The sequence below is a fragment of the Blennius ocellaris genome (genome assembly GCF_963422515.1).
Source record: "Blennius ocellaris genome assembly, chromosome: 1".
In the NCBI taxonomy this organism is placed as follows: Eukaryota; Metazoa; Chordata; class Actinopteri; order Blenniiformes; family Blenniidae; genus Blennius; species Blennius ocellaris.
Genome location: NC_137650.1, coordinates 31927723 through 31954507, shown reverse-complemented (window position 1 = coordinate 31954507; position 26785 = coordinate 31927723). Strand labels below are relative to the sequence as shown.

Genomic DNA, 26785 nt, shown 5'->3' with positions numbered 1-26785 from the left:
TGAAACTGAGCAGTTTTAAGTGAAAGTTTTTCTTACTTTCCGCACTCGGCTCTGGCGCTCTGCAGCGCTCTCCCTCTCGCTGGCAGCCGACTCTGCTCTCCTTCTCCTTCGGGCTTCTGTCTAATTAAAGAGGGATTAATGAATCACGTTGTGAAACAAAGAGAGACCTCCCGCTCTAATCAGCCTCGGCTCACGGAGGGGGGTGACGGAGAGCGAGGGGAGGGAGAGGGTGAAGCTTCTTCGCCATTTCCAGATTGAATTGTGACTTTTAAGGCCCCATTCATGCGACGTTTTGTTTTTGGGGTTTTTTTTAACATAAAACTGAAAACTATTGTATTTTGGGACTGTGTTCGCACAGCGGTGCTTGGAGCCACTGAAAACGCAACTTTTTTTGCGAAAGGTGAAAACGCAACTTTTTGAAAACGCTGCTTACCATGGACATATTAAATAGTTCTTCTGCACATGTTGATGGACGTTACGTCATAACTCCCACTCCACATTCTCCAGGGTCGTTTCGATACTTGAGAGTCTCCGTAATAATAATCCATCATCGTGTGTGCGTGTTCTCCCATTGTTGATGTTTGTAGCGTGCTGTTCTCTGTGCACATGTGTGTGTGGTTTTGTTTCAAAAACAAACAACAGCGCCCACGCTAACCACATTCACGTAAACAGGCGAGTGAATATTCACTTGAAGCGTTGTTGCGTAAGCGGGGCCTTCACGCTTCCCCGTTATGTTTCAATTAATCGTCTTCCGACGGCAATAATCATAAGCAAAATAAACATGAAACACAATTTTGTATATTTGTTGTTACTTTTCATTATATATCTTGTTATGGCAGAAAACATATTATTGTAAAAAGGTTTCACTTGATGTTTTGGTACTACATAATCCCCATTACTGTGATTCATATGTGTAACATGAGGGAGTCTCTCCTCTGCACCAACAGCGGTACCCACTTTACGTATCGTCTAAACATGTCAACCACGTGCTGAAATCCATGTCCTTTTAAGTGTTTTATCTAAAAAATAATAAGCAGCATACAGAAAACGTAGAGCGAGATCTTGAGTGATTGTTTGAGTGATCAAAAAACTGTCCAGGTTTGATTTCAACTCAAATTCTGGTGGTCGTCTTCTCTCCCGCTCAGGTGAAATGATGCTGCAGGGACCCGGCGAAGGACTCGGCCCCACCTGAACCCTCCTCCCTCCCTCCCTCCCTCCCTCCCTCCCTCCCTACCCTCCCTACCCTCCCCCCCTCCCTCTCCCTCCCCCTCCCTTCCCACCCCTCCTTCCTTCCTTCCTTCCTCCCCCCATCCTCTCCCCAGCGCCGCCATCGCTGCAGCCCCACCATGAACCTACTGTGCCGCGGGCGCCTGAAGCTGCTGGTGGCGTCTCTCACAGCCGTCGTCCTGCTCACCTGGCTCTACCTGCTCGCCGGAAACTTGGAGAGTGAGTATGTTCAACTCTCCACACTGCTTGCGATTGAGTTTCCTGGGAGATTGTAAACCACCTTATTGGTTTTTAAAGCAATAAGCATTCGAATATGATGATGATCTTCAAAATAAAAGCATACTGTATTTTCCAGACAATGAGTCGACTTTGCCCCCCCCCCCCCCAAAAAAAGCATCATGCAGAGGGGAAAAAAAAAAAAACTTGCACTGGTGAAAAATAATACTCAAATTCTATACCCAAAAGTAACTGCACTGTCTCTTCAGGGTCCCTCACAAGTTTCTCAGATACTCGGAACTCATGTTGTCAATCGTCGTCTATATCGTAATTCAAATACATTTTTTGAATATTTAATATCCCTGGTCTGAATTCTCTTTCTCCCGTGTTGATGTTTCCTTTTTGGCAGCAGTCTAACATGCTAATATTGGAGGTTTTTCTGTGGTGCTGTGTCATAATTCTGTTGTCATACAGTGACATCTAGCGACCCCCAATGGTAGTGCACCGATATATTTCAATACGTGCATTAACAGTCCAGGGAATGCGATACTTTTTAGCTCGACTTTTCTTGACTTATGTCCTTTTTCCTGTCATTGATATATTTGTTTAACACTCCAGTACCTCTTTGTGCTTATTACATTATTTTAACTCATAATTATTGTTTCAATCACCTCTGAAGCTTTGCGAGTTGCATTTATCAACACGTTAAATACTTAACACATCAACAGTTCAAGTGTTCTAAACATAAGAACACATGAAGAGTTCACATCACTGACAGAGCTTCTCTGCTGCAGTTTTTCTGGGTTTGATGTCAGGAGCTGATTCCTAATGGAAGATTTTGACTGTGGTTTTGGTCGAAAAGACTCAAGAATTCAACCAGCAAGAAGAGAAAACATCAATTATCCGACTTTTTTTCTTCTTCTTCTTCTTCTTCTTGCAACTCCAACAATTTTCCTTCCATCTGACAATTCAATCGAATTTTTAAACACTACTTTCTGTGTAGTTAGATATTTCCCTGCCAGGCTGAGGCAGCGCTTTTTGTTTGGATCGCAACAGCTGGGGTCGGCACAACTCAAGATACCGCCAGCCCGTTTCCTGGAAAACTTTAATAACACACACACACACACATATTGGAGGCAGACAGCCACATATACAGCTTATATTGAATTCGGTGCTACAGTATTTCCTGAGGTGCAAACTCATTTTATATGTAATGAGTTGAGTTTTTTGTTTGTTTGGGTTTTTTTTAATCTAACCAAAACCCTGTGAGATATCCAAACACATCGGCACAATAAGAAAACCTAAATCTGGAAAGTTGAGCTGAAACCAACTTTTTTAGCTTTGCGGATGAGAAACCCAGTGTACAATTGTACCTTCAGAATTCACTTATTTATATTTCCCTCATAGCGGATTCTGCATTTGCTTTGTGATGGACTGGTAACCTGAGGCGTTTAAAATCCCTTTGCACCGTGGTCGCTGCTCCAGCATCTTCAAAAAATTGGTTGAGGCGTCGTCGAAGAGTTATAGATACTTACTGGATTCACATAAAGTTTTTCAATGATTGCAGTGTTTCTGAGCAGCGGTGGAATTACACGCATGTGTGGTATTTCTCATCCGTGTCCTGGATGAACGCTGGCAGGCGCTGGGAAATGAATATGTTACCAAGCGTGAATGGCGTCTCCATGCTCACAGCAGTGAAGGAAAAAAAAAGAATGGAACACATTATCCTGCTGCAATATTTTGCATTGTAATGACACATTAGGGCTGATTTAGCGCTTCGTGCTCTCGCCTCTCATGTTCAAGTTTATAGCCGTGGCCTGTCTGTGTGGAGATTGCATGTTGGTCCTGTGCCTGTTGGAGTTATCGCCGACTCAGAATTGTCTGTCAGAGTGATTGTGTGACTGTGGCTGCCTGGCCAATGCTTTTTCTTTTTTTTCACCCCCCTTCAGTTAATTTCAGTTCCTGCAACCCTGACTTGGATACAATAGGAACAGGTGATGGATTAATGGATGGAATATTGAACTGCACAAGTTACTAATATAACCAGACCAAAAAATTTTTTTTTTTCTTAGATTCATGAGTTTTTTTTCATCTGTACTGAACCTCTTTTGCAGTCAAACCTGCCACTTTGGAGTATTTGCTAGAATTGGGTTCCAGAGTTTTTTGACAATCACCAGACTGTAATATTTCTACACTAAACATAAAAACATCAATATCACCCAATGTGTCCGAGTATGAGATCATTTATTCAACAGCTGTTCGAAGGTGTGACCTTGTAGCCTCACATTGCCACTGTGGCTCCTGCAGAAAGCTGCGGCAGACGACGGCGGTTAAATTAGATTAGTGGGACTGGTTTTGTGCCTTCGCGGCTTTAAGGTGTCGTGGCTCTGCTTTCAGACTGGACGCGGGCCTCAGTGAGGCAGGAGCTCCCAGGTTTCTTTCTGGGTGAATTTCCCCTTTTTAATGTTTTGAATTTAAAGTTCCATTATCGTGGCGATTTGTTACAGCCGAGCACGGTATGACTCCCGGGCAGCATATGTTTCCTCCTGATATCTCTCGCACGTGCAGCCATGCACAGTTCCTGATGATGCATTTAATATTTGATGTTCCCGTCGAGGGTTGGCTGTGATACTCCGAGGCCTGGCGGAGCGGCAGAAATGGGCTCCGTCTTCTTCTTCTTCTTCGCCGGTGCCGCACTCGGAACGGGGATGACTGATGAGTTGTCTCGGCGCAGTGAGTCCACTTTAGCAGAGTGTTTAACAGTGATGGAGTGAGGTTTTGGAGCACATTGCTTCAGAAATAATCGGCTTGTCCGCCTTGTTTTCAGGTCAGGTTTTGGTCGCCCTATCTGTCCTCTTGGACGCGCCTGTAATTAAATCCAGAGTTGCCAAAGTGCGATTCACAAGAACGGCAGTGAATCAGAATGCTTTACACGCCGGGACTTATTGTAAATTTATACGGCAAAGTTAAAAAAAAAAAAAAATGTATGTATGGGAAGAATTGGGGAATTTGAATTCCATCTCCACTATTTCCCTCCTTCTGACGGTGGGTGTGAACATTCCCATCATGCCTTGCCTCAGCTGCTGCTCAAGGGGACTCGAGAGAAAGAGAATTAGGAGGAGGAGGCGAAGAGAAAAGACAAGACAAAGGGACAAGAGGTGAAATATAGAGTGTGGAATGTTTGTATTGAGGGACAGCATGGAGGCAAAGAAGGTGGAAACAGAAGGGAAAGGCATGACTGACAAAAATAAAAGGAGAAAAATAGCTTTTTTTTTTTTTTTTAGGGATTATTTATCAACGGTAGGATAATTTGTTTGTTGCGTGGGGCAGCGATTTGTGTGGTATGAAGCAGAAAGGAGAATGATGGATTTTTTTTGTTTGGGCGACACTGAATCTATGCGGCTCGGAGGGATAAGATGCATCACGCTGTGGAGACACGGGCTTCATTAGAGTGTGTGTGATGCATGAAGCTTCAACACCTGAGCTTTTTTTTTTTTGCTCTGCTGTTAAAAAAAAACTGTAAAATATCAAAATAAAAGCATTTAAGTGTCATTTTAAACCCCGATTTCAGCCTCGATAGAGAGGCGACTTTTCTGGACTGTAATTATTTCGAGAAACAAATATATTTAACTACTATTACTACTATAATTAACGGAAAGACACGTTTTCAACTCAGTGATTCAAACACAGAGAGAGCTCTGAAGCACTTCGGGAGCGTTCACACATTCAGGAAAAGAAAGCTGAAGTGAAGGATTGCATGGAGGTGCAGAAAGAGGACAGAAGACGTGTGATGAGTCCAATTTTCGAGCCCGTGACTCATGAGGACGCGCCTCGCTACGTATTCTCGCCTTGTTTGGAGCACAAATGAGAAAAATGGTCTGTGAAGTCACCTGGCGCTTTGTGAAGTGATGATTTGAGGCTCACAGTTACACAAGTTTCTGCGACTGAAAAAGAATCCTGAGCTGATCGGGTTTTATTGTCTAGAGGAGAACAGTTTTTATATTTAGCTTCTTTTACTTTTTACTTCAATTGCTCGCATTTCGGAAGAAAATGTTCAATTAGTCGCGATTTGTTTCTGAAGTTTGTTTAATGTTATGTTTGTTTAATTGTCATTTGTTCTTTATTTATATACTATATTTATAATATACTTCTTTCCCTCTTTCCTCTCGCTACTTCTTTGTGTTCTTAGCATTCTTTCGGTTCTTTCCACTTCCTATTTTTCCTCTCCTTTCAACTTTGGCCTCTTCTTAGCCTGCCTCCTTGGTTTTATTCTGAAAGTTTTTTTTTTCTTCCGCTTATTTACAAAGATAAAAATACATTTAAGTGGACACATTTTAAGACAGATATCATCACCTGAAACATTCAAGATCCTGTTTACACAACAACAGTGCTTGGAGCCACTAAAATCGCAACTTTTTGAAAACGCCAAAGGTGGAACCTTTTGAAAACGCACCCATTTTGTCTATGTGTAAACAGAGGAAAAGTCAACTTGTTTTAATCCTACTTCTGTGCGTCGACTGTGCACGTGCACTGAAGGATGGATAATAACAAATATGGCGGCATACAGTGTCATGACCCCCAGTCCAGATTCTCCCGGGACTAGTTTTATTTTGACAGTCACCAGAATTAACAATCCAACTGCATCATCCGTTTATACGAATGTTCATGTATTCACCATGTTTTTATTTTTTATAGCGTATTGTTCTCTGCACACGTGTAGTTTCATTATAAAAACAGCGGCTTGCCAACTACATTGTTTTCAGCTCATCCACCCTCTCTATGTAAACCGACTTTGTTTTGAAAACGTTGCCATGGGAACGTAAGACTTTTCAGAAAAATTTATATATATATCTGTTTTTGTCTTTGTCGGTTTCACACTTACTTTGCACTGGAGAGTGATTCCACAGATATTGGTATGGACGCAACAAACAATCTCGCCTCTCTCTCTCTCTCTTGCTCTCTCTCTCTCTCTCTCTCGCTCTCTCTCTCTATCCAAGATGGCCGGTCCCTCCTGCTGGCGCCGTGTCTCGCCGACACGCCGGCCGCTCAGGTGTTGGAGCGAGCCGTGCTGGAGTCGCGGGTTCGAGAAGTGGAGGAGGAGAACCGGCAGATCCGGCTTCAGCTCAGCCAATCGCAGGGGACCGCCGCCCAGCCGGCAGAGGGTAACTACGGCAACCAGCAGTGGGGCGCGTCGGCGGACACGGGGCCGGAGGACGGCGACAACACGGCGGAGGAGAAGAACAACCACACGGAGTGTCCTCGCTCGCCCACCGTCCAAAAGTGTGAGGTCAGCACAAAATGTTAAATCGTTTTCAAAATGATCGATACGATCGTCACTTTATTTCTCTTATAACCAATGACTTTTTCTGAAAATTAAAATAAAGCGGGTTTGATCCTGACAATTTTAAATGAAAATATTAGTTTTATTATATTAGAAGATTTAAGGAATCAGAAAATATTCACAATTATGTTATTATCTTCAACTCTCACCATGTTAATTCACTCAAATATTTTAAAAAATGTACAAAATTGCTACAAAAGTAAGAATTGTATAGCGCAGAGGTGTTAAACATAAGGCCTGTGTGCCAAAATCAGCCTGCAAGAGACTCCAATCCAGCCACCAAACAAATTCTAAACATTGCAAAGAAGACATTGACTTAAAAAAATATTTTTTTTTAAAGAGTAGTGGACACACCACGATACATTAAATACATTTTATTGTAAATACATTTTATTGTATTTTGCACCTGAGTCAATCTTTCAATTTTACATTTGAAAGTCTTTATGGTACTTTTGTTCAAATTGGGCTGTACAGTACGTAGCCCCTGAACTAAAATGTGTCTGATACCCTTGCTTTAGAGTTAATAAACCGAACAGCACTGGACTAACGCACAGGGAGAATGATTATTAAGGCGTATTCAACGTATTGTCTACTAAAATTGTCAAATTTATGCTATTAGTCCCCGAGGGGCAATTTAACTGCACATCAAGCGTCATAAGAAATGTACCATATAGACGCACTGGATATGTGAAGGAAACATTGTTTATACATCAAAAACAGACAAACGAGTATCTAAAATCGTATGTGAATATAAGAAAAAAAATACAAATATGAGGGAAAAAGTCCTTCTTTCCAAATTTTGTTATGATGACAAACTGCAACAAACAGAAGCCTGCTCTCATAATATTTGGCTGGAAATATTAATCTGTAAGTAAACCGCTCAGTCAGGTGAGGGAACGCTCAAGTCTTTGAAGTCTTTGAGCTCCGACTTTTCAAAGACCTTCTGCAGGCTGAAAGGCAAAGTGACATGAAATCATGCATATTTGAGAAGCTAAACACAAAATTTCACATCTGAGGACGCGGCTGAATGAATGTCCCGGATTCACTCGCTCCTTGTGGCATTTCTCACGCTCAGAAAGTGAAGCCCCAGTTTAGTTTTTTCCCCCCCCCCCCCCTCTCTCTTGACGAGACGCTGCATAATTTTGCCGGCGAGGTGTGAAGGCTGCTCGTGTGTTCATTACAGCATGTTTGGAAGAAACACACACACACACACACACACACACACGGAGGACGACGCCGTGAACTTGTGATCAAAGTTGTAAAAAAGTTCTGACGGTGTCGAGTTTTTTGTTGTTTTTTTCTGAGCGGTTTCTTTCTTCCTTTCTTTCTCTCTCTCCTCAGCTGATCCATGTAGCGTGCGTTTGTGCCGGACACAACGCCAGCAGAGACGTGGTCACGCTGGTCAAGTCGGTCCTCTTTCACAGGTGAGTTCATCCTCCTCCTCCTCCTCCTTCTCGCCGTTCCGCCTCGATTTCCCATATTCTGTCCTTTCGCTTCTCTGCTTCCTTTGAGGCGCGAGCCGACGCGGCCATGACCCAGATATGTACAGGCCTTTTTAGAAAAAGAAGCATTCATATAGTTAAATTTCTTACATGAAAGACTGTTTTTAATATGTCGAGACTCTGAACTTTCCTGACGGGGTTTCCTTTGAGTTTTGACTTCACACAGAGTGACACTGACTCTGTGTTTTTAAAGTCGGGGTATGTTGCGTTTGGTTATTTTTTACCGCTCAGTGGGTTTAAATGGTGAGACGATTTCAGTGTTTCGCCGCTTCTCTCTGATATTTTGACCTCAAACAGCCCGGCTCTCACTTCTTTATTGTTTTTGTTCCTTTTTATAGACAGTTGTAAAGATTCAAATATCAATGTAGTTCTTTTTTTTCCCCCTCCTCAGCCTTTTGGATCAGCTGCTGATTTGAAATTGAATTGAAGAGTTAAGCTTTTTTTTTTTTGCCTCGTCTTTATGCGATTTTAAACATTGCTTCCTCTCAGCTCTTGTTTTTATCAGCTTACCGAAAAAAACAACTACATAGAAACTTTATGGCTTTTAAAATGTGTTTATATAAAGATCTCTAATCTCGAACAAAGCATTACAAAAAAAGTTTTACACATTAGTGTATGTAAAAATGAATACATTACTTAACAAATAACTTGTTCCACTACTTGCATTATTGTGTGTCGTTTTATAATCATAAATGTATTCATAAATCTCATATTCACCTTCTTTTCAGTTTATAACACCTAAGAAAGCAATGGTACTTCATTGGAAGTTACCATCTTGTTATGGCTTCAGATCCATATTATTTGTGGTGTTTGCAAGTAGTGTAAATAAGTTGCTCCTTACCTTGCAATTGAAAAGCAACTTGTATTAAGTAACATGAATCACTCTAAATAAAAACTCTCTGTTGGGCCTGTGTTATCAATGTGCACACAGCTCTATTGTTTTGGCCATTTTAAATGTAATGATGCCAATAGTGTAGAAATTTACCAATAATGGTTAAAAAAAAAGTTTTTTAAAAAGATAATGGTGCTTAGTGTGTATCCCCTTTGACTCAATCCACGATACCTATTTTTGAGGCATAAACTCCACAAATGATTTGCAAATTATTGTTATTGATTGTAATATATTTATTTAAAATGTTCAAAATTATTATGTTTTGGGCTGTTATTGTCCGTTATGCATCGCAAGTTTTTTTTTTTTTTTTTTACATGGAATTCCATTTAAAACTGGCTAACCTTCAAAATACTTTTTTTCAAATTCACTTCCACCCGGTAATTTCGAGAAAGAAGGTTGTTAATTAAAGGTACAATACATGCTGAAACACCTTAGAAATTAGAACATTTTAGTTTTCATATGTCATATGTTCTGTCATGTTTTATCAAAATACCTCAGGATTCCCGGTATTTGCGTGAAACAATATTTTTAAAGAAGCAGACGAGGCGCTTTCTACCATGATGAGTTTAAATGCAGCTTTGTGCAGGGGAGTGGAGTAGAAAACATCAGTGCATTAAAGACCTGTCCTAAAAACAAAAGGACAAATCAAGCAACAAGACGGGCTGAAATAACGAAGAAAATAACAAAAAAAAACTTTTAAGACATAGCATTTGAAATGTTTAAGCTTTTGTACAAAAAGTCAAACACTGAAAGTGTTGGATGGTTTCTTATCATTTGAGTTGCGTGGGCGCAGTTATCTAGTGCTGGTTATGACGGTAAATGAGGACACAAATGCTTTCAGCAGTGAAAAACACTAAGCCGCCATCCAGATGAGCTTTTATTGTCTGAGCCAGAGCAGTGTCAGCAAAGCATTACTGCTTCTTTTCTCGCTCTCTCTCTCTCTCTCTCTCTCTCTTTCCCGTCAAAAGGAAAACCTCCTAACCTTTTCTTCCCCCCCCCACCCTCGAATTCCAGGAGAAACCCTCTCCACTTTCATTTCATCACCGACACGGTAGCCAATCGTATCCTGAGTTCGCTGTTTCAGTCCTGGATGGTGCCGTCTGTGCAAGTCAGCTTCTACGACGCAGATGAACTCAAGGTAAGAGGAAAGGAGGCGCAGTCGTCAGTCCTTGTCCAAAAAAAAAATAAAAAAAAAAAACCTCCCTCACATCTCTTACAGCTCTGCTCCCTCCTGCAACAAGGTGAGGCAAAGTCAAAGCCCGTGTTTACTACATCAAAGTAAAAGCTATGCCAGGTAGCAGCAGTGGGTTGGGAGGTTACAGTCAATATAGTGTGTGTGTGTGTGTGTGTGTGTGTGTGTGTGTGTGTGTGTGTGTGTGTGTGTGTGTGTGTGTGTGTGTGTGTGTGTGTGTGTGTGTGTGTGTGTGTGTGTGTGTGTGTGTGTGTGTGTGTGTGTGTGTGTATATATAACAGCTCAGCGGTAGAGTCATAGAGCATCAAACAGTGAAACTCAGAGTGTGAAGCAGGAGGTCACAGCTCGTACCTTCACGCGCTCGTCAGATCATTTGTCACATTAACAGAGATCAGAGCGTCGTTATCGCTCTCTGATGATGAAATGGGAAGGTCAAACTTCAAGTTTAGCGTTCAGTGTAATTTACAAACCGAGCTGGAGTGGGGAGACCGCGCAGTCTATCACTGGAAAGTTAAATTGAACCGAAGGCTTTAGGTTTTTAACGTCCGTAATGGAGGGAGAATTTGCTGACAACACTGCAGCTCCTAATAAATAAATGAACTGGATGGAAATGTCTCGACACATTACGGTTGTATGATTTGCAAGTAAGCGGGAAGAACGAGCATGTGTGAGTATTTGAGCGGATTTGACAAGGATCAAATGAACTGTGTAGCGCTGCGATCATTAACAATGAGCGTTGCTCGCATGGGGGACACCCTGGCACCAATCTGAAAAAAAAATCATAGCTCTGCTGAAAGATCTCAAACCCAATCGAGAAGCTGAGCGACGTGCTGGACAAACCAGTCTGATCCAGCTTAAAAGACTTTCATATCTGCTGCTAGCATCTTGTTGCCTGACACCACGACTCGCCTTCAGAGGTCTGGAGTCTCTTTCACCTCCTTCACACTGCAGGGAAAAGCGATCCAATTCCAATTTTTTTTTTTTTCCCCTCACAAGTGACACGTATGTGACCTGTTTTACGGTCGTGTGAAAGCTCCAATTCGGATTTTTTTTTTCACACGAGACCCAGGCCTCTTTTCTATGTGGTACCGATTCAGATATTTTTCTACATGCGACTGCTTCGTCATCAGCGTGTGACTGACGTCACCGATAAGCTCTGGATGAAGCGGCGCCGCCAAAATGTTAAAAGCTGTTAAAAGCTGTGCTCTTTTTTTTCTTCATTCTCCTTCTTCGTTCCATCGTCATGTTGTAAGTTAGTATTTAACAACCACTTGAAAATGTATATACGCGCTTTGACCCGTGTTGCCAGATATGGTGGGTATTCCTCAAATAAGGAAGCAAATTCTCTTACCTTTTAATGTTTATTTTGTGCGTTTTGTGTGTTTATGGCATGTTCTTTAACACACGTGTAATAGTTTTGTGGTTTCAACATGATCCCTATTTCGGCTGAGATTTGGGCTAGTTTTAATGATGTGCGTCGGTTTTTACGTTGTTTGGGCTGGAAACCGTGAGTCACATCTGGCAACCCTGGTGCTGTCTGCCGTGAATTGCATGCGCGGCCTGACTTCATGTCGTGTACTGCGCTCTGGGGTCCAAAAACATCCGGTCCGATCCCATTCACATGATCACTCCAAAAAAATCTAATACCGGCAAATAAAAACTGAATTGAGAATCAAGACCTGCAGTGTGAACGTGACCTTAGCGCTTACGCAATCTTCTCAGACAGGTGGTCTTATTGTTATGGCTAATTGAGGTAGTGAAGTTTTTCACCTCTGTTCGAGGGAGAAAGCACTGAAAAAATTGACTTTAAATGGTAATTGGACTTCACTTATGAAGCAAATTTGACCCCTTCAGCAATCGCAACGCTAATGATCAGTCTCATCTGCTCATTTGCATACGCCATCAATCAAACACTCACGCCGATGGCGATTGGTGCAACGCACGGCTCGGGCGCACCATTAAGAGTTCATTGTCTTGCCCAAGGACAATCGGCACACTCACGGCTGGAAGACGCTCCGCTCTTTCGAAAACCACAGCCGCCCTTCACACTGCTGGTGCAGCGTTTCACCCGAGTGTTTAGCGCTTTGTGTCGGCGATCGTAAAGCTGCACATTCACCTCAAGCACCTCAAACAAGCAGTTTCCGGGCGGCGCTCTCGGCAGCTAAAAAAAAAACCAGGCGTGCGCGTCAGGGGAAACCCCTCCCTTTTTAGAGAGTGAGGAGACAATTCAGTTACTCAGTTCAAGTTACTCCTCCATCAGGTCGATGAATGAGCTCCCGGGGTCGGGGATGTACAGCCCCGGCATGAATTAGCGTTTGTGTTTCCAACCTGCATCGTGGCATTCTCCTCCTCCTGCGCAGCCTATTGCCGAACAATGAGTCTTTTGTGCTTTCGAATGCTTCGACCTGCAGCCTCTCTCTCTCTCTCTCTATCTATCCTCCCTTTCCGTTAACTTGCATTAAAGTGGAGGAAAACAGCCGAGACTTTAAGCCGATTATATTTGCAGATGATGCACTTATGCAGATCCAATTACTCTGAATCAAGAGAATTAATTAAAAGACACTATTTGCAGATTCGGAGGGGGGGGGGGGGGGGGCATTGAGCTTTTGCCAAATATGCTGAATGTGTCTTTGTGCAAACCCACGTATGGGATTCTGCTCCCACATAATGAACAGCTCAGCACGGACGCTTTTACCTGTTTGAAGAGGCTGTTCAGAGCCAGTCTGGAGGATTTTCGAGTGAATATTAAGATTTGTGTTTTGTTTGTCGTCTTTGTTTTTTTGTTTCTGTTGCAGTCCGAAGTGTCGTGGATACCCAACAAGCACTACTCAGGTATTTACGGCTTGATGAAGCTGACGCTAACCAAAGCTTTGCCCTCAGACCTGTCAAAGGTCATCGTCCTGGACACGGACATCACCTTCGCCACTGACATCGCTGAGCTCTGGGGCATTTTTAGGAAGTTCACAGGTTTGTGGAAAATGTTTTGGTTTCATTTTATTACAATTATGTGTAAGTTACTTGGTGTGAGATGTGTTTGAGAGATTATGGGAGGTTATTGTTTCAATGCGCAAAGTAAAGCAATGCTGCTTTTTTTTATAGTGAAGTTTTTTTTAAGGCATTCAAATGAATATAGAAACATCAAATAACCTCTCACTTATTTAATGACTCAAACTCTTTATATTTCATGATCAAGTCAATAAGAACCGAGAGAAGGTACTGACTTCATGTTTTTTCTCGCAGCAGGTGGAAGCCAATATAAATGTATTATTTAGATTTACATTTGAAAAATTAAAAAGCATCAATATAACTGCTGAAAACCTCTGATTTACCTGATGGATGAAATACTTTAATACCAAAGATCCTTTAAAACTAAAGCAGTTCTGAAGTTTTCCCAAACTTTACTTCTTCTTAGTAAAGGTTTTAGGGAAAAAGCTTCACATTTAGGAGAAGGACCATCGAAGATACACGTATGAGGTCCGACCCACCTTGTTGCATCCCGGATTTCAGGCCACATAAGGTTCTACATGTAGTTGAAAGCTAAATTGGGTTTAGGTTAAGATTTGGATTACGGATTACACTGAAGGAAACACATCACCGGATGTTAAACTATAACCGCTTATCTACAATGGCTTCATTCACAGATAAACAAGTGATTGGTCTTGTGGAGAATCAGAGTGATTGGTACTTGGGAAACTTATGGAAAAACCACAAACCCTGGCCTGCACTGGGAAGAGGCTTCAATACAGGTGATCATCTGCCTTTTTCATGTCGCTTCCTGGTGATTTCATCCAAAAAGTCGACCCTGCGCTCCACGGCCCGCAGACTCATGGGAGAAAAAGAAATAAGGTCTCCTGATGGATTATCTCTATCTCTCTGTTGCAGGCGTCATTCTTCTGTACCTGGAGCGACTGCGGCGGATCGGCTGGGAGCAGATGTGGCGGCTCACGGCAGAGAGGGAGCTAATGAGCATGCTCAGCACGTCCCTCGCTGATCAGGTGAGCCGTCGAAAATGTATTCAAACGGGCTAAAATGGTCAAATATGGAGCCGTCTCCAGCTCACAGCGAGAGGGTGAGCAAATCGGACATTTTGATTCCAGTTCATCTATTTTTTCCGGTCGAGGGGTCACGACGCAGCTTTGATTTACACTCACAAATGGACTATTTACACATCGGTGTGGTCAAAACGAAGCTGATAAACATCAAACTGAACATGATAATGAGGGGAAAAATAGGTGGTTGTTGGTGCGAGACAGGCTGTATACCAGATGATCTGGTTCAACGTGTTACAAAGGCAACAGGAACCTAAATCATATCAGAATTTGATGCAAACACAATGAAAATGGATCGACCCCGCTTTGTTTCAACTGGTTCAGGCTGCTGCTGGCAGTCTTACGATGTGGAGGATATTTTGTTGGTACAAATTATACAAATTGATATCAGCTGATTTAAACACCACAACCTTCCTGAGCATTGCTGCTGACAATGTCTAACCCTTTCTGACTAAAAACGACTTCCAGCAGGATAACACACAAACCTAAAATCATCTGAAACATAATTTTTTTTTTTTTTTTTTTTTTTAACATGGTTGTCAGTTCATTGGACTCATAAGGTCTCCTCATCTCCATAGTCACCAGACGTCAGTTCTAAAGGGCTCAGTGGAAGAGGAAATTCACATCTTGATGTTCAGCCAACAGATGCAGCAAATGTGCAACGCCGAGGAATGTTTTCAGCTGCTTGTTTGAATCAACGCCACAGAGAACGAAAACAGTTCAGATGGTCTCCATTGAATGTTTTCACTCGTGTCAGTGGCAAACTCTGGGCTCGAGACACCTTGACACGTCAACAATTAGCACATAGACATTAAAACCTTGGGGAAATGGATATTTCCCTGCACTGGATTTTTGAAAATATTTGTGAGTTAACTTTTAATCCTATATTTACAAGTAGTGGCAATATATATCATTATTTTAAAGTTTCCTTAGTCGGACTCACAATAAATGCAGAAATAAGATACAGTGCTTTGCTTCTGACCTAATCACCTGCTTATTTATTCATACACACTGGTTTGTTTACTTGTGTGAGTCTGCACTTCTGAATACTTATCAGTTTAACCTCTTGGGCCACTGGGAAGATAGTTATCAGTTCTCCGCAGACACAGAATCATGTCGGAGTTTACTTCCTGAATCTTTCTCTCGAGTCATGCTTTCATGACTTCAGTCCTGTTTCTCTCTGCACACGCGGACGCTTGCCATCGTGATCACTGCAGGGTGTTCAAATCAATTGTGTGTGTGTGTGTTTTGTTTTTTTTCTTGCATCAGGACATATTCAATGCCTTCATAAAGCAGAATCCGGTCCTGGTCCACCAGCTGCCCTGCTTCTGGAATGTCCAGCTCTCCGATCACACTCGCTCCGAGCAGTGCTACACCGAGGTGTCTGACCTCAAGGTATGCACACACACACACACACACACACACACACACACACACACACACACACACACACACCCCGCGGCCAATTATCTGATCGGGCTGAGCTGACAGCATGACCCCAGACATGCTTCCTGCATCGTTACCCTCAATTAATCCAACAGTTGTCCTCTTATTGTGCAGAAAATGTTAGAACAGCTGAAATAACACCCAAAAGGTGATGCTGTCAAATCACTTGACCCCTGAAATGTTCATCAATACTCCATCTCGAACAAAGAAAAGGAACAAATCATCACATTTCAGACTAATTAAAAAGAGCCGCCTCCTCTGAACCACAGCTCTTACATTTTGAAGGAGTAAATTGGTTTGCAAACAAAAAACGAATCCCTGTCATGTTTAGATTGAAGATTAAGGCTTTGATTTAATTCCGTCTCGCTTTCAGGTGATCCACTGGAACTCGCCAAAGAAGCTCCGCGTGAAGAACAAACACGTGGAGTTCTTCAGAAACCTCTACCTGACCTTCCTGGAGTACGACGGCAACCTGTTGAGACGGGAACTGTTCGGCTGCCCGAGTCAGGCCAATCCGGAGAGCGTGCAGGTCAGAGGCCACGGCTCAGACACCGTCGGCCGATCCCTTTACAAACAAAGAAAATGTGAAGGGGCCGACGTGCTGGTTGCGTCACCGCAGTTCACTGATTCCAGCTAAGAGTTAAATGGAGCGTCCAGCTTGGAACTTGGAAAGTTACAAGCCGAGAAAGTGTATGAATATTCAGATAACGACACAAAATAGGCACAAGGTCAGCTCTCATGTGTTGTGCAGAAAAAAGGACTAATGGCATTGGATTTCGATCTTTGAGCTTTCTGAAGCTTCCCAGTACTCTTTACCATTCAAACATCGGCCCATTCCCACAAAATGATACTAATTCAACAAATCTTGAATGAGCTTCACGTGCAGTCGCTTGCATAATGAGTCACTTTAACTTATTCACACACACACACACCAACAACAAAACTGAAATGAAAAGCCTCCCGTCTGTTGTAACCACCAATGTTGGTATTTGTAGATTCTCTCGCCAGTCACTACAATTTGTATTTTACAGAGTTTGAAGTAAAAGACCATAAATGGACTCAAATGAAGGATGGTTGAAAACGTATTTGTCTCTGCAGCTCCAGACGGCTCTGGAGGAGCTGGACGAGGACGATCAGTGTTACGACTTCCGACGGGAGCGACTGACGGTGCACCGAGTGCACCTGTACTTCCTGCAGTACGAGTACACGCCAACCGAGGACGACACGGACGTCACCCTGGTGGCCCAGCTCTCCATGGACAGGTACCATCTGGGTTTCCATACATGTTCTATATGTGCATCTTTTTTACATGTTATCCTGCACATAAATGGTACTATTCTGAATAACCGGTCGCAACAGTTGCGACCGGTTATCATGCGTTGCGAATCAATGGTGGCGAATCATCATGAGTCATCAATATTGTTCTACGCTCTTGCCCACTATTTCGCATCGTCACTTTCTCCCAATAATCCACCACGAATGTTTGCAAATCGGCCGTATTTGGTAGACACAGCGGCTGATTTTGCTACGGGCGACGTGGGCAGCTGCCCAGGGCGCAATCTATGAAGGGGTGCACCGTGCAGGAGAGAAAAAGAGAGTTATCTTTCTGTGCCAAAGAGTTGTGCAGAGAAGAGGAGGAGAGCGCCAAACCGAGGGAAGCTGGTGTCCTCATACCACCCCCTGTCACGGACCCTAACCACCAAGAATACATTACGAATGCTGTCACCCTGTTATCATGCATCTCCACGCATCGCAACGAATCGACGCGCTCGGTTGCAAACTTCGATCGTTGATATTCATGGGAAAAAAATTTGGAGCAGCCAAAAACATGCTGCACGGATGTCAAGGATGTCGCACGTCCATTTAAACACCCAATTCAGATGCATTACGTCACATAACGACGTTACATTCGCAACGCATCCTGCCTGTGTGTAAACCCCTGCATGACTGTGTGTTTCAAACAGACTGCAGATGCTGGAGGCCATCTGCAAGCACTGGGAAGGGCCCATCAGCCTGGCGCTGTACATGTCCGACGCCGAGGCCCAGCAGTTCCTGCGCTACGCCCAGGCCTCCGAGGTCCTCAAGAACCGCAAGAACGTGGGCTACCACATCGTCTACAAGGAGGGCCAGTTCTACCCCGTCAACCTGGTCAGGAACGTCGCGCTGAAGAATGCCAACACGCCCTATGTGTTCCTGACCGACGTGGACTTCCTGCCCATGTATGGTCTCTACGATTACCTCCGGTAAGACCGGCCTTATATGGCTGTCCAACTGACCTTCTGGAGTTTTTGGCCTGTCGTGTTGATTCTACGCAGAGCATCGGGTGGTGTTGATTCACTTTTCTGTACTTCTGACAGCAACGCAGCGGAACTTCCATTTCATTTTTTGTTTATTTGCACAATAATGAACAATCCATCTCTTCATGAGGTCACTGTAAATACGCCAGATTTAGCACGAGGCTAATTTACATCCATTGTCCTGCATAAAACCATACGAGGTTAGAAACATAAAAACAATCAAAAATATATTAAAACAACATGGTAAAACAACAACAAAGATGATAGAATAATTCTTCCTAAAAACCTACCATAAAGTGCAAATATTAAAGTGCTTACTCAGCAGTCTGACATTAATTAAAGGCCTTTTTTGTTTTTACTATATTATAAAGTGCATGATTGTCCTAATTTCACAACCACCCCTGGTGGGTGACCTGGTTATGGTAAGACTATTTTTTTTTAAATTTTGATGAAATCCCCAGGGGCGGTGGGGCCATCCCATGCATGGATTTCTATATGAGACAGACGCTTAAATAATTGAAAATTTTCAAAGCTGAGAAGTTGATGTTTGAGCAGAGTTGAGCAGATACAATTGAAATAATGAATATAAACTAATAACTTTTCAACTAATAACTGTTGACACTGCTAATCTCTGTAGCTTAGATTTAATGATGTCAATAATGGCTTGTGAGAATATTATTATGCAAACAGACCTGGGCCTCATGAGGCCCTTTGGATCAGGGTGTCACTGAGAAAATGTAAATCAAATTCCAGTTAGTGAACATGATGCACGCAATATTTATTATTATCAAGTTTTTAATAGCTTTATTACATTTAAATGGTCAAATTTGTTATATATTATTACATTAATGCATTATTGGTGGATAGCAAAGCAAACAATTATCACTATTATTAAATTTTTGATTCACTGTGGGGGGGGGATAAAACCACTATTAAAAAACTGTATTTACTTCATGGTGGAACCTGAAAATGAGAAGAATTGAATAAAGAGTCCAGAGTGAGAAAGGCTCAGTAAAATTGACGCAGAACAACAATAACCGACACAGGGTTAGTTTCTCAGTGTATAGAAATTAGTTATCTGAGGACGACTCATCCAGATTCATCCTTCATATACTTTTACTGCACTCGAAAATAATCCTGCTGAGGAAAAGCACAATCATAAAAAAATTAATTTAAAACACTGAGCTTTCAAAGACAAATGTGCACTGAAATATATTCAGGTTAAGTCATTTGAAGTGTTGAATGCAGCGTTTTTAATGTGAATTTCTAACGTTTTCTTTCTATTGAAGTAAAAGGCCTGAACTTTGTGACGGCGCCTCACACATTAGTTTAATTGAACCACTTCAGTTAAACAGGATTCAATTTGTATTTGTAAGATATTCTCATTTTTATACATAATTATGTTCAATATTTACACCTCGACAGTTCTCCGCAGTCTTGGGGATGAACCTGAATGTCACACGATGCTCCTCTCATTATCACAAATCATGAGATGTCTGATATTAAATCTGATGAAGTTCATGATTACAACTTGAATTTAAAAGTTACTTCTGAGCTAATTAACCAAACGGCACGACACTAACACAAACATCAACTACTGTAATTATCGATCTAACTTTTTTTTTTTCTCCCTTTCATTTTCTGGTGCTGAAGAGTTTTAGAGCTTAATTAACTTTTTATTGCTGCATTGTGATGTTCAATAACCCGGTTTTTGTTCCTCCAGCTGAAAGAGAAAAGAGAATTCGCTTCTCTTTTGACGATGGGAATAATCCGTTTTTCTGACTGCTTGCAGAAAGTCTGTGGTGCAGCTGGACATGGCTCACACCAAGAAGGCTCTGGTGGTCCCTGCGTTCGAGACTCTCCGTTATCGTTTGTCTTTCCCCAAATCCAAAGCCGAGCTGCTCTCCATGCTGGACATGGGGACTCTCTACACCTTCAGGTACCCAAAGACAACCGACTAATACTCAAGTGTGTCGACTTTAATACACGAGCTTTAATGCATGAGGCGCATAATTATTATCTTCCACCATCCTTTATCCAAAAGATGCTCGAACATAGAGTCGATATCGCCTCGGGTGCACAGGGCCTTTTTGTCATAAATAACGAAAGTACGAATAAAAAAAAAGTTGACGTTTCTGTAAAAGGTGTTGTTTTATGGTTGATAGATTATGGAACAACTCACTATTTTTGATAAATATAGAGTTCAGGAATCACAAAATTAAGGTCCACTGTGTTCCCTGAAATGAAATTAGTTTTTTGGGGGTTTTTTGGGAGTGGCGTAAAAAAGCGAGTCAGTTTTGAGAATTAATTGTTTCTGTTTTGTTGCTTTAATTGCAGAAGCTTTACTTGTATTGTCTAGACAGTAGAGAGTAAGGCAAAATAATAATAATAATAATAATAACCTCCGTCTTAACCCTTCGGTCACCAATTTCTGTCAACTTATTTGTCAACGTGACAACATCTTGTAATTTTTTGGTTTGTTTGTTTTCCTTTTCTGTTTTTGTTTCATCAGGTATTCGGTTGACCGAATAAACTACTCCTACTACTACATTTAACATCTTGTGTTAGTTGGTAAAGATTTGAAAGAGAAAACATGTTTTTGTTTTTTTGTTTTTTTTTGTTCCACCTCTCTGCAGGTATCACGTGTGGCCGAAGGGTCACGCTCCTACCGACTATGCCAAATGGCGTACGGCCACCACGCCCTACAAGGTGGACTGGGAGCCGGACTTCGAGCCGTACGTGGTGGTGAGACGAGACTGTCCGGAGTACGACCAGCGCTTCGTGGGCTTTGGCTGGAACAAGGTGTCTCATGTCATGGAGCTCGACGCACAGGTACTCTCCATTTTACAATATAGCATCTACAGCCTTGAATCAAACACACACCTCAGTGTGTGTCTTGATCAACATTTAAAAGAACTCATTTGTTTATATATCGAGACACTTCTGACGTACAGAATTCATATTCATATGAGACTTTTATTTCACTGTTTTAGATCTACCAGAAATATTCAAGCACTTTTCCGTTTTTTGTTGTTGTTGTTGTTGCTGGGAACTATGTATTGTTTTTTTCCCCCTGATCATTAATGTCATTAATAATCCTCGCTCTTTTTCAAAGTTCTCCATATTTCCGAATCTTAAGAACGTAGAAGCCAAACATTTAGCACATGACTTGTTTGAAAATCAAAACATTCAATCAAATCATTTCTGAAGCTCAATACAGTACCGATCATCCTGGTCCTCATCCAACATGGCGGCCGTGCTGTCACATCTCTTCCAGTAGGCAGCAGTAGTCTGATACGTTTCTTTGTTCTCTGGCACAGAATTGTGATGCCGTCCCACTTTAATTTACATAAAACATTGTTATTATCTGATATCGCTCCAATTTAAACATGAAAATTGCCTAGGTGGGCTTTGAAAATAGAAGAATGGATTTGTGCTGTACAGATTATCATAAATATTTCACACATATTAGCAAAAAAGTCCCATTTAAACCACTTTGCCTGCTGTACTAAAGGCCAGTTGGGAAAACCACATAAATAGTTTCGTAAGGTTGATTTAACATAGACCCTTAGAGGCAATAGCTGAGATAAAAGCATTATAGTCCATAAAAAAAAAATTTGTTGTTTTTTTTAACAGTTTCAGAAATAAAGACCTGGAAGTTGATATTGCCTGTATCCCAAGGAGACCTGAAGCAAAATGAACTTGTGATCATGATATTTGCACATTTATGTGCAGATCAGTGTGTTTCATTGGACGTAGGTGTTCAAAAAAAGTGTTATTCCAGGTCTAAGCAAGCCCATGTGGAAAATGAGAACTCGCCACAGAGTGAATTTCTGATTCTCTCTTTACTTTAGCCCCACTATATTTGGAGGCAACTGATCGATATTATTAAAATAGTTTAAATCACTACCGTTAATTTCCCCCGTTTAAAACGTTTCACCTCAACAAAGAGGAAAGGAAATGTTTGTATATAATGTATTTGTTTATTTGTAGTTAATATTGCATTCAACGTGAGATGTTTATTTTCTGTTCTCGCGTTCATGTATTTAATTATATTGGCCGGTAGGGGGCAGGGTGAAAACTGTGGAGTGAATGACGGCCAGTCAATTGGGAGAAGAAGTGTAGTTTTTTTTTCGTCCAGTTTTGGAGATGAAACCGCGGAGTGTGTTTTCCCGGTGTTTTTAAGGCGACTCGCGTTTCTGTACCCGTCCTGCCGGCGGTGAATAACATGAACTCTTCTTCACGCCACATCAACGCCATTTGGGTTGTGTAACATCTCATACTTTGAGCTTTATACGAGTGCTCGGGCCGGCATTGGGACTTTAACTATTTCAGGAAACTCCTGTTTACTGAAATCGTATCACCTTATATAATTCAAAATATAGCTCTGCGCTGTGAACGTGTACTATTTAAAAGTAACCGATGTAACTTGTGCTCGACTTAATGGGTGAATTAGTCGGCTGATCGTCAGAATAAATCGTCAGTGAGTGAGTTACTTTTTTGTATTTTCTGCATGTAGTGAAACTGTAATTCATCACAAACGGTTCAGTATTTTTGCTCACAGTGTTTGTCCTCCCCTGCAGGAGTACGACCTGATGGTCCTCCCGAACGCCTTCATGATCCACATGCCGCACGCTCCCAGCTTCGACATCTCCAAGTTCCGCTCCAGCTCCAGCTACCGGAACTGTCTCAACACGCTGAAGGAGGAGTTTCACCAGGACCTGTCCCGGAAATACGGCTCGGCGGCCCTCAAGTACCTCACTGCCCAGAGGAACATCTAAAAGAGATCTTCAAACCCTAAAAAGGAATGAAAGCAGGACTGCAGGGAGGTGGGCACATTGTCGGCCCCCCCCTCCCCCCCCACCCACCCCCAAAAAAAAAAACCCTCGAGAGCTTTGGACTAACACTGAGAAAGGACGGCAGGAGGAGGAACGTCGCCACCGAGCGGGAATTTGAAAGCTTTACGGCCCTTTCGAGCATCCCACCCCCCCTTGGGGCTCCTGTGCATTAATTCTCCAGTCGACTGCACCTTGAGGTGACGGAGACGCAGAAACACGAACAACCCGAACAGGATGACGAGGGATTTCTGAAACGGGCCGAGTGTGAGGATACAGACGAGACCAGCTTTAAGGCCAGGAAACAACAACCATATTCTGACACTTTGCTCTGACAATCAGGGCTATTTTTGTTTTAGTTTTTTTGTTTTTTGTTTTCCAGAAGACATTAAAAAAAAAAACAAGCCGGTCTGTTTGGATTTCTGGAGACAGCGGGACCCCCCCCCCCCCCTCCCCACCTGGGAGGTTTGGGGAACACATCTAACATTTGAATCACATTCGGGAGGGCCGGTCGAACTGGAGAAAGATTAAAGCCTTATTACTTTCCAGATATTTACGAAAATATTTAATGATATTTTTATTTTCTTCTCCCCCCCTCCGGTGTAATTCTGAACCAATGATAGTGAGCATTTGCATTGGCGACATTTTGATTATGGCTTTACATAAGAATCAGTTTATTTTTTTTTTCCTTTCTATATTTTTGGACCTCTTTAAGAAGATAAATGTTGAATTATTTCAGATTTTCTGTGGGCTTCAGGGATGTGCTTTGTGTGTGTGTGTGTGTGTGTGTGTGCGTGCGTGTGTGTGAGTGTGATCCAGCTGCATCATGTCTCGGAAACACGCTTCCAGCTCGTCGTCGGCGTCGCGCTCGCTTCTGTCCTGCATGTGAACGGCTGCACAACATCTTCCTCTCACGTTAAGACATGGGTACGACTCTTCCTCATCGTTCATCCCCACGAAAAAAAACCTTTTCTGATCAGACGGGTCGTCGCCAATTCGGGACCAACTCACGCGACCAACACTGACGCCAGACAGCGAGTTGACGTTAAACTGGGGGGTTTGTGTGGAGAGACAACACAGACGGCAGGAGCTTTATTTTTTTTTTCATTTTTGTGCCATTTATATTATGTCAGATTCATTGGATAATTGTGCCATCTACTGTAAACCTCTACCTACAATCCTTTTTTTTTTTTCTTTGTTGGGGAAAGTCCAGCTGAAATGACTAATTCACACAGCTACAATAACTGCGACAGGTTTTTTTTTTTTAATAGAAATCTCAGATTAAACCTCACTTAAGCTCATTACTGATCAAACGTAGTACTCGGCCTACAAACGCCATAAAATCTTTGGTCTTTTTCCATTTCTCTCAATTATTTGTTTATAATATCTGATCCGATTTGCATGCAGGTCACAAATGTAGACACGCAGATCTAATTACTCATGTCTTTACTGAAATTATACATTAAAACATGCACAGAGTGGTTTGAAAGAATGAATTCATGTGTAAATATTTTAATGTTGTTGCACAAAAGGCACATTTTCCAAAAGACTCAGATTAGGAAGATAAAGAAAGCAGTTAATGAAAATGTAAAAAAAAAATGTCATCAACAGTAATGTCTGAACAACTAACTCGAGAACAATCAGAGATTAAACCACCAAGGACAGGAGGGTGACCCACGATAATATAAAAAATAAAATAAAGCATCACTGAGGACTCATTTCATCAGGAAATTTTCACATTTATGTGGTTTTAATTACAAAAACATGAACATTAAAGCTGGTTCGCTCAGACTTAGCATTATATCGTTATGAGTTTGATTAATGTCTTAAAAAAAATAAAAGTACAGTCTTTACGTTCAAGTCCTCAAACTCCTTGCAGTCCAAGTTGTTTTGACATTTCCACAAACATACATTTATTTGCAGTTCAACAAGTTAAAAATAAAAAAAGATCCTAAATACGGGTGGAGACTCTTTACAGCCAGAGTGCTTTCAATGCGGAGGCCACAGTATTTTGGATTTAATGGGAGGAACTTCAGATACCTCTGAGAAACATGAGCCCGACACCCCCACATGGGCAGCATTTCATTTCAGCTGGACTTCCGCCGTCTGAATGTAATATCTGTGTCGCTCACTCTGTGTCCATCCAACACTTCCAACCATCGCGGGGTTAGCGGATCAGCAGCTCCTACAGAGTGCTTCTTCTTGGGCCTTTTTCTCTCACTGACTTTACTCTCAGTTCCTGGGTTCTTTTTCTCCCTTTTCTTCAACAAAAAAAAAAATAAAAAATCTCCACGAGCTAAATCTTTTCTATTCAAAGATCTGAAAGACTTTCACATCGCTATCGATGGTGAAAAAAACGTAAAAGTTTAGAATACTTTGAAAAGTTGCATCTCCGTGGCCAAACACGAACATTTACCTTTTTTCTTTTTTTAAGACATGTAATTGTTTAAATAAACCGCTATTATTAACCATTTGTTTTAATCACAAGAACACAAGTTTACTCACACATTTTCTTTACAACCGAAGTGGAGAGTGAATTAACATCACAGTGATGAGCTGCAGATTTAATGCCGTTTGACTTCTTTCACAAAGTAAGAATCCAAGGATATTGGAAACTTTGACGATTCAACGTTGTCCGAGAAGTCACAGAGAGGGATTTTACTGCCGTCCTCATGTTGTAGAGGGCGTAATTTGATGGTTATTGAATCCAAAAGCAGTACAATAGAATTCCCTGACATCAAGAGGAGTCAGTTAGAAATACAAATATGCAACCTGATTTTCCCGCAGCACTCGATTTACCTGTTGGTTACGACTGAAGGACGAGTCCTAATTATTTTTGAGCTGTTGCATATAAATCTGACAAACTGAAGGTTTCGGTCAATATTAAAGCTCCTTGCAGGCTAAAATAGAGTTTAGGGATCTTTCCCTGTCGCGAAAAAAAAATCAAGAAAACACTCAAGCTCGCAGCGATTCCAGAGTTTAGTTTCCAGTCATTTCTGTGGGTTTTTTTTTTGTTTTGTTTTTTTTTACTCTTATGTTTTTGTGTGAAAAAGCTCATTTTGTGGATGTCTACCTGCGTTTGTGGTTTAAAAAAAAAGAAAAAAAAAAAGCAGAGCAGAAGTGAAATAATTTCCAGAGAGCAGACAGGGGAGTCGGGTACTGAGCGTCGGATCGTGGGCGATGGTGTCGGCGACGGCGGTCGGGCGAGGACGGAGTGTGAACGGCGCCGCGGCGAGCCCCGCTCCCTCCCCCGCTGCCATCCAGCACCGCCTCCATTGACTTGTTGTTGATTGTGGTAAATGCTAGTGCCTTTGCTGTATCGTGAAACTGGATATTGATTGTACTGTTGTACCAACAGGGCCTGGGGATAGTCAGGCGCTCTATTTATTATTGTTGACTCAAATCAATCATATTTTTCTATGTAAGTGCTTTAAATAAATTTGCCCTTTTTTTAATCACTCTGTGTCCTGTTGACTGAGAGGAGGTGGGGAAAACCGCCATTTTCTGCGAAAATATTACGTTGCGATGATGTGATGGAGACCTTGAGAACGTTTTTCACATTCTTACCCCTGCAGGCCAGAGAATGCTTCGGGATATTGCAAAATGCTAACTGTTGACCAAGGTCGGTTCTTAAGTGTTGTGAATCCTCCGTGTGAATAATTGGCCAGGTGAAAAATTCCCAATACAAACTGAGAGCCTTGGATAAATAGGAGCCCTGGTAATTCTCATCCCGTTTTAAATGTGAAACTATAATGTAGAAACTGGATAATCATCCCTGCAGTATGTTT

The 26785-nt window shown here is 41.9% G+C and overlaps 1 protein-coding gene across 1 annotated transcript; it reads left to right on the top strand.

Moving 5' to 3' along the window:
* The first annotated feature begins 1313 nt into the window (after positions 1-1313).
* Positions 1314-26446, top strand: large2 (LARGE xylosyl- and glucuronyltransferase 2). The gene is made up of 14 exons (XM_080497135.1): positions 1314-1446; positions 6441-6730; positions 8126-8208; positions 10193-10316; positions 13166-13337; positions 14012-14116; positions 14253-14365; positions 15689-15814; positions 16239-16394; positions 16964-17127; positions 17830-18108; positions 19955-20101; positions 20799-20994; positions 22746-26446. The coding sequence occupies exons 1-14, from the start codon at positions 1347-1349 to the stop codon at positions 22941-22943; spliced, it is 2253 nt and encodes a 750-aa protein (XP_080353261.1). The 5' UTR covers positions 1314-1346; the 3' UTR covers positions 22944-26446.
* The last annotated feature ends 339 nt before the right edge of the window (positions 26447-26785 follow it).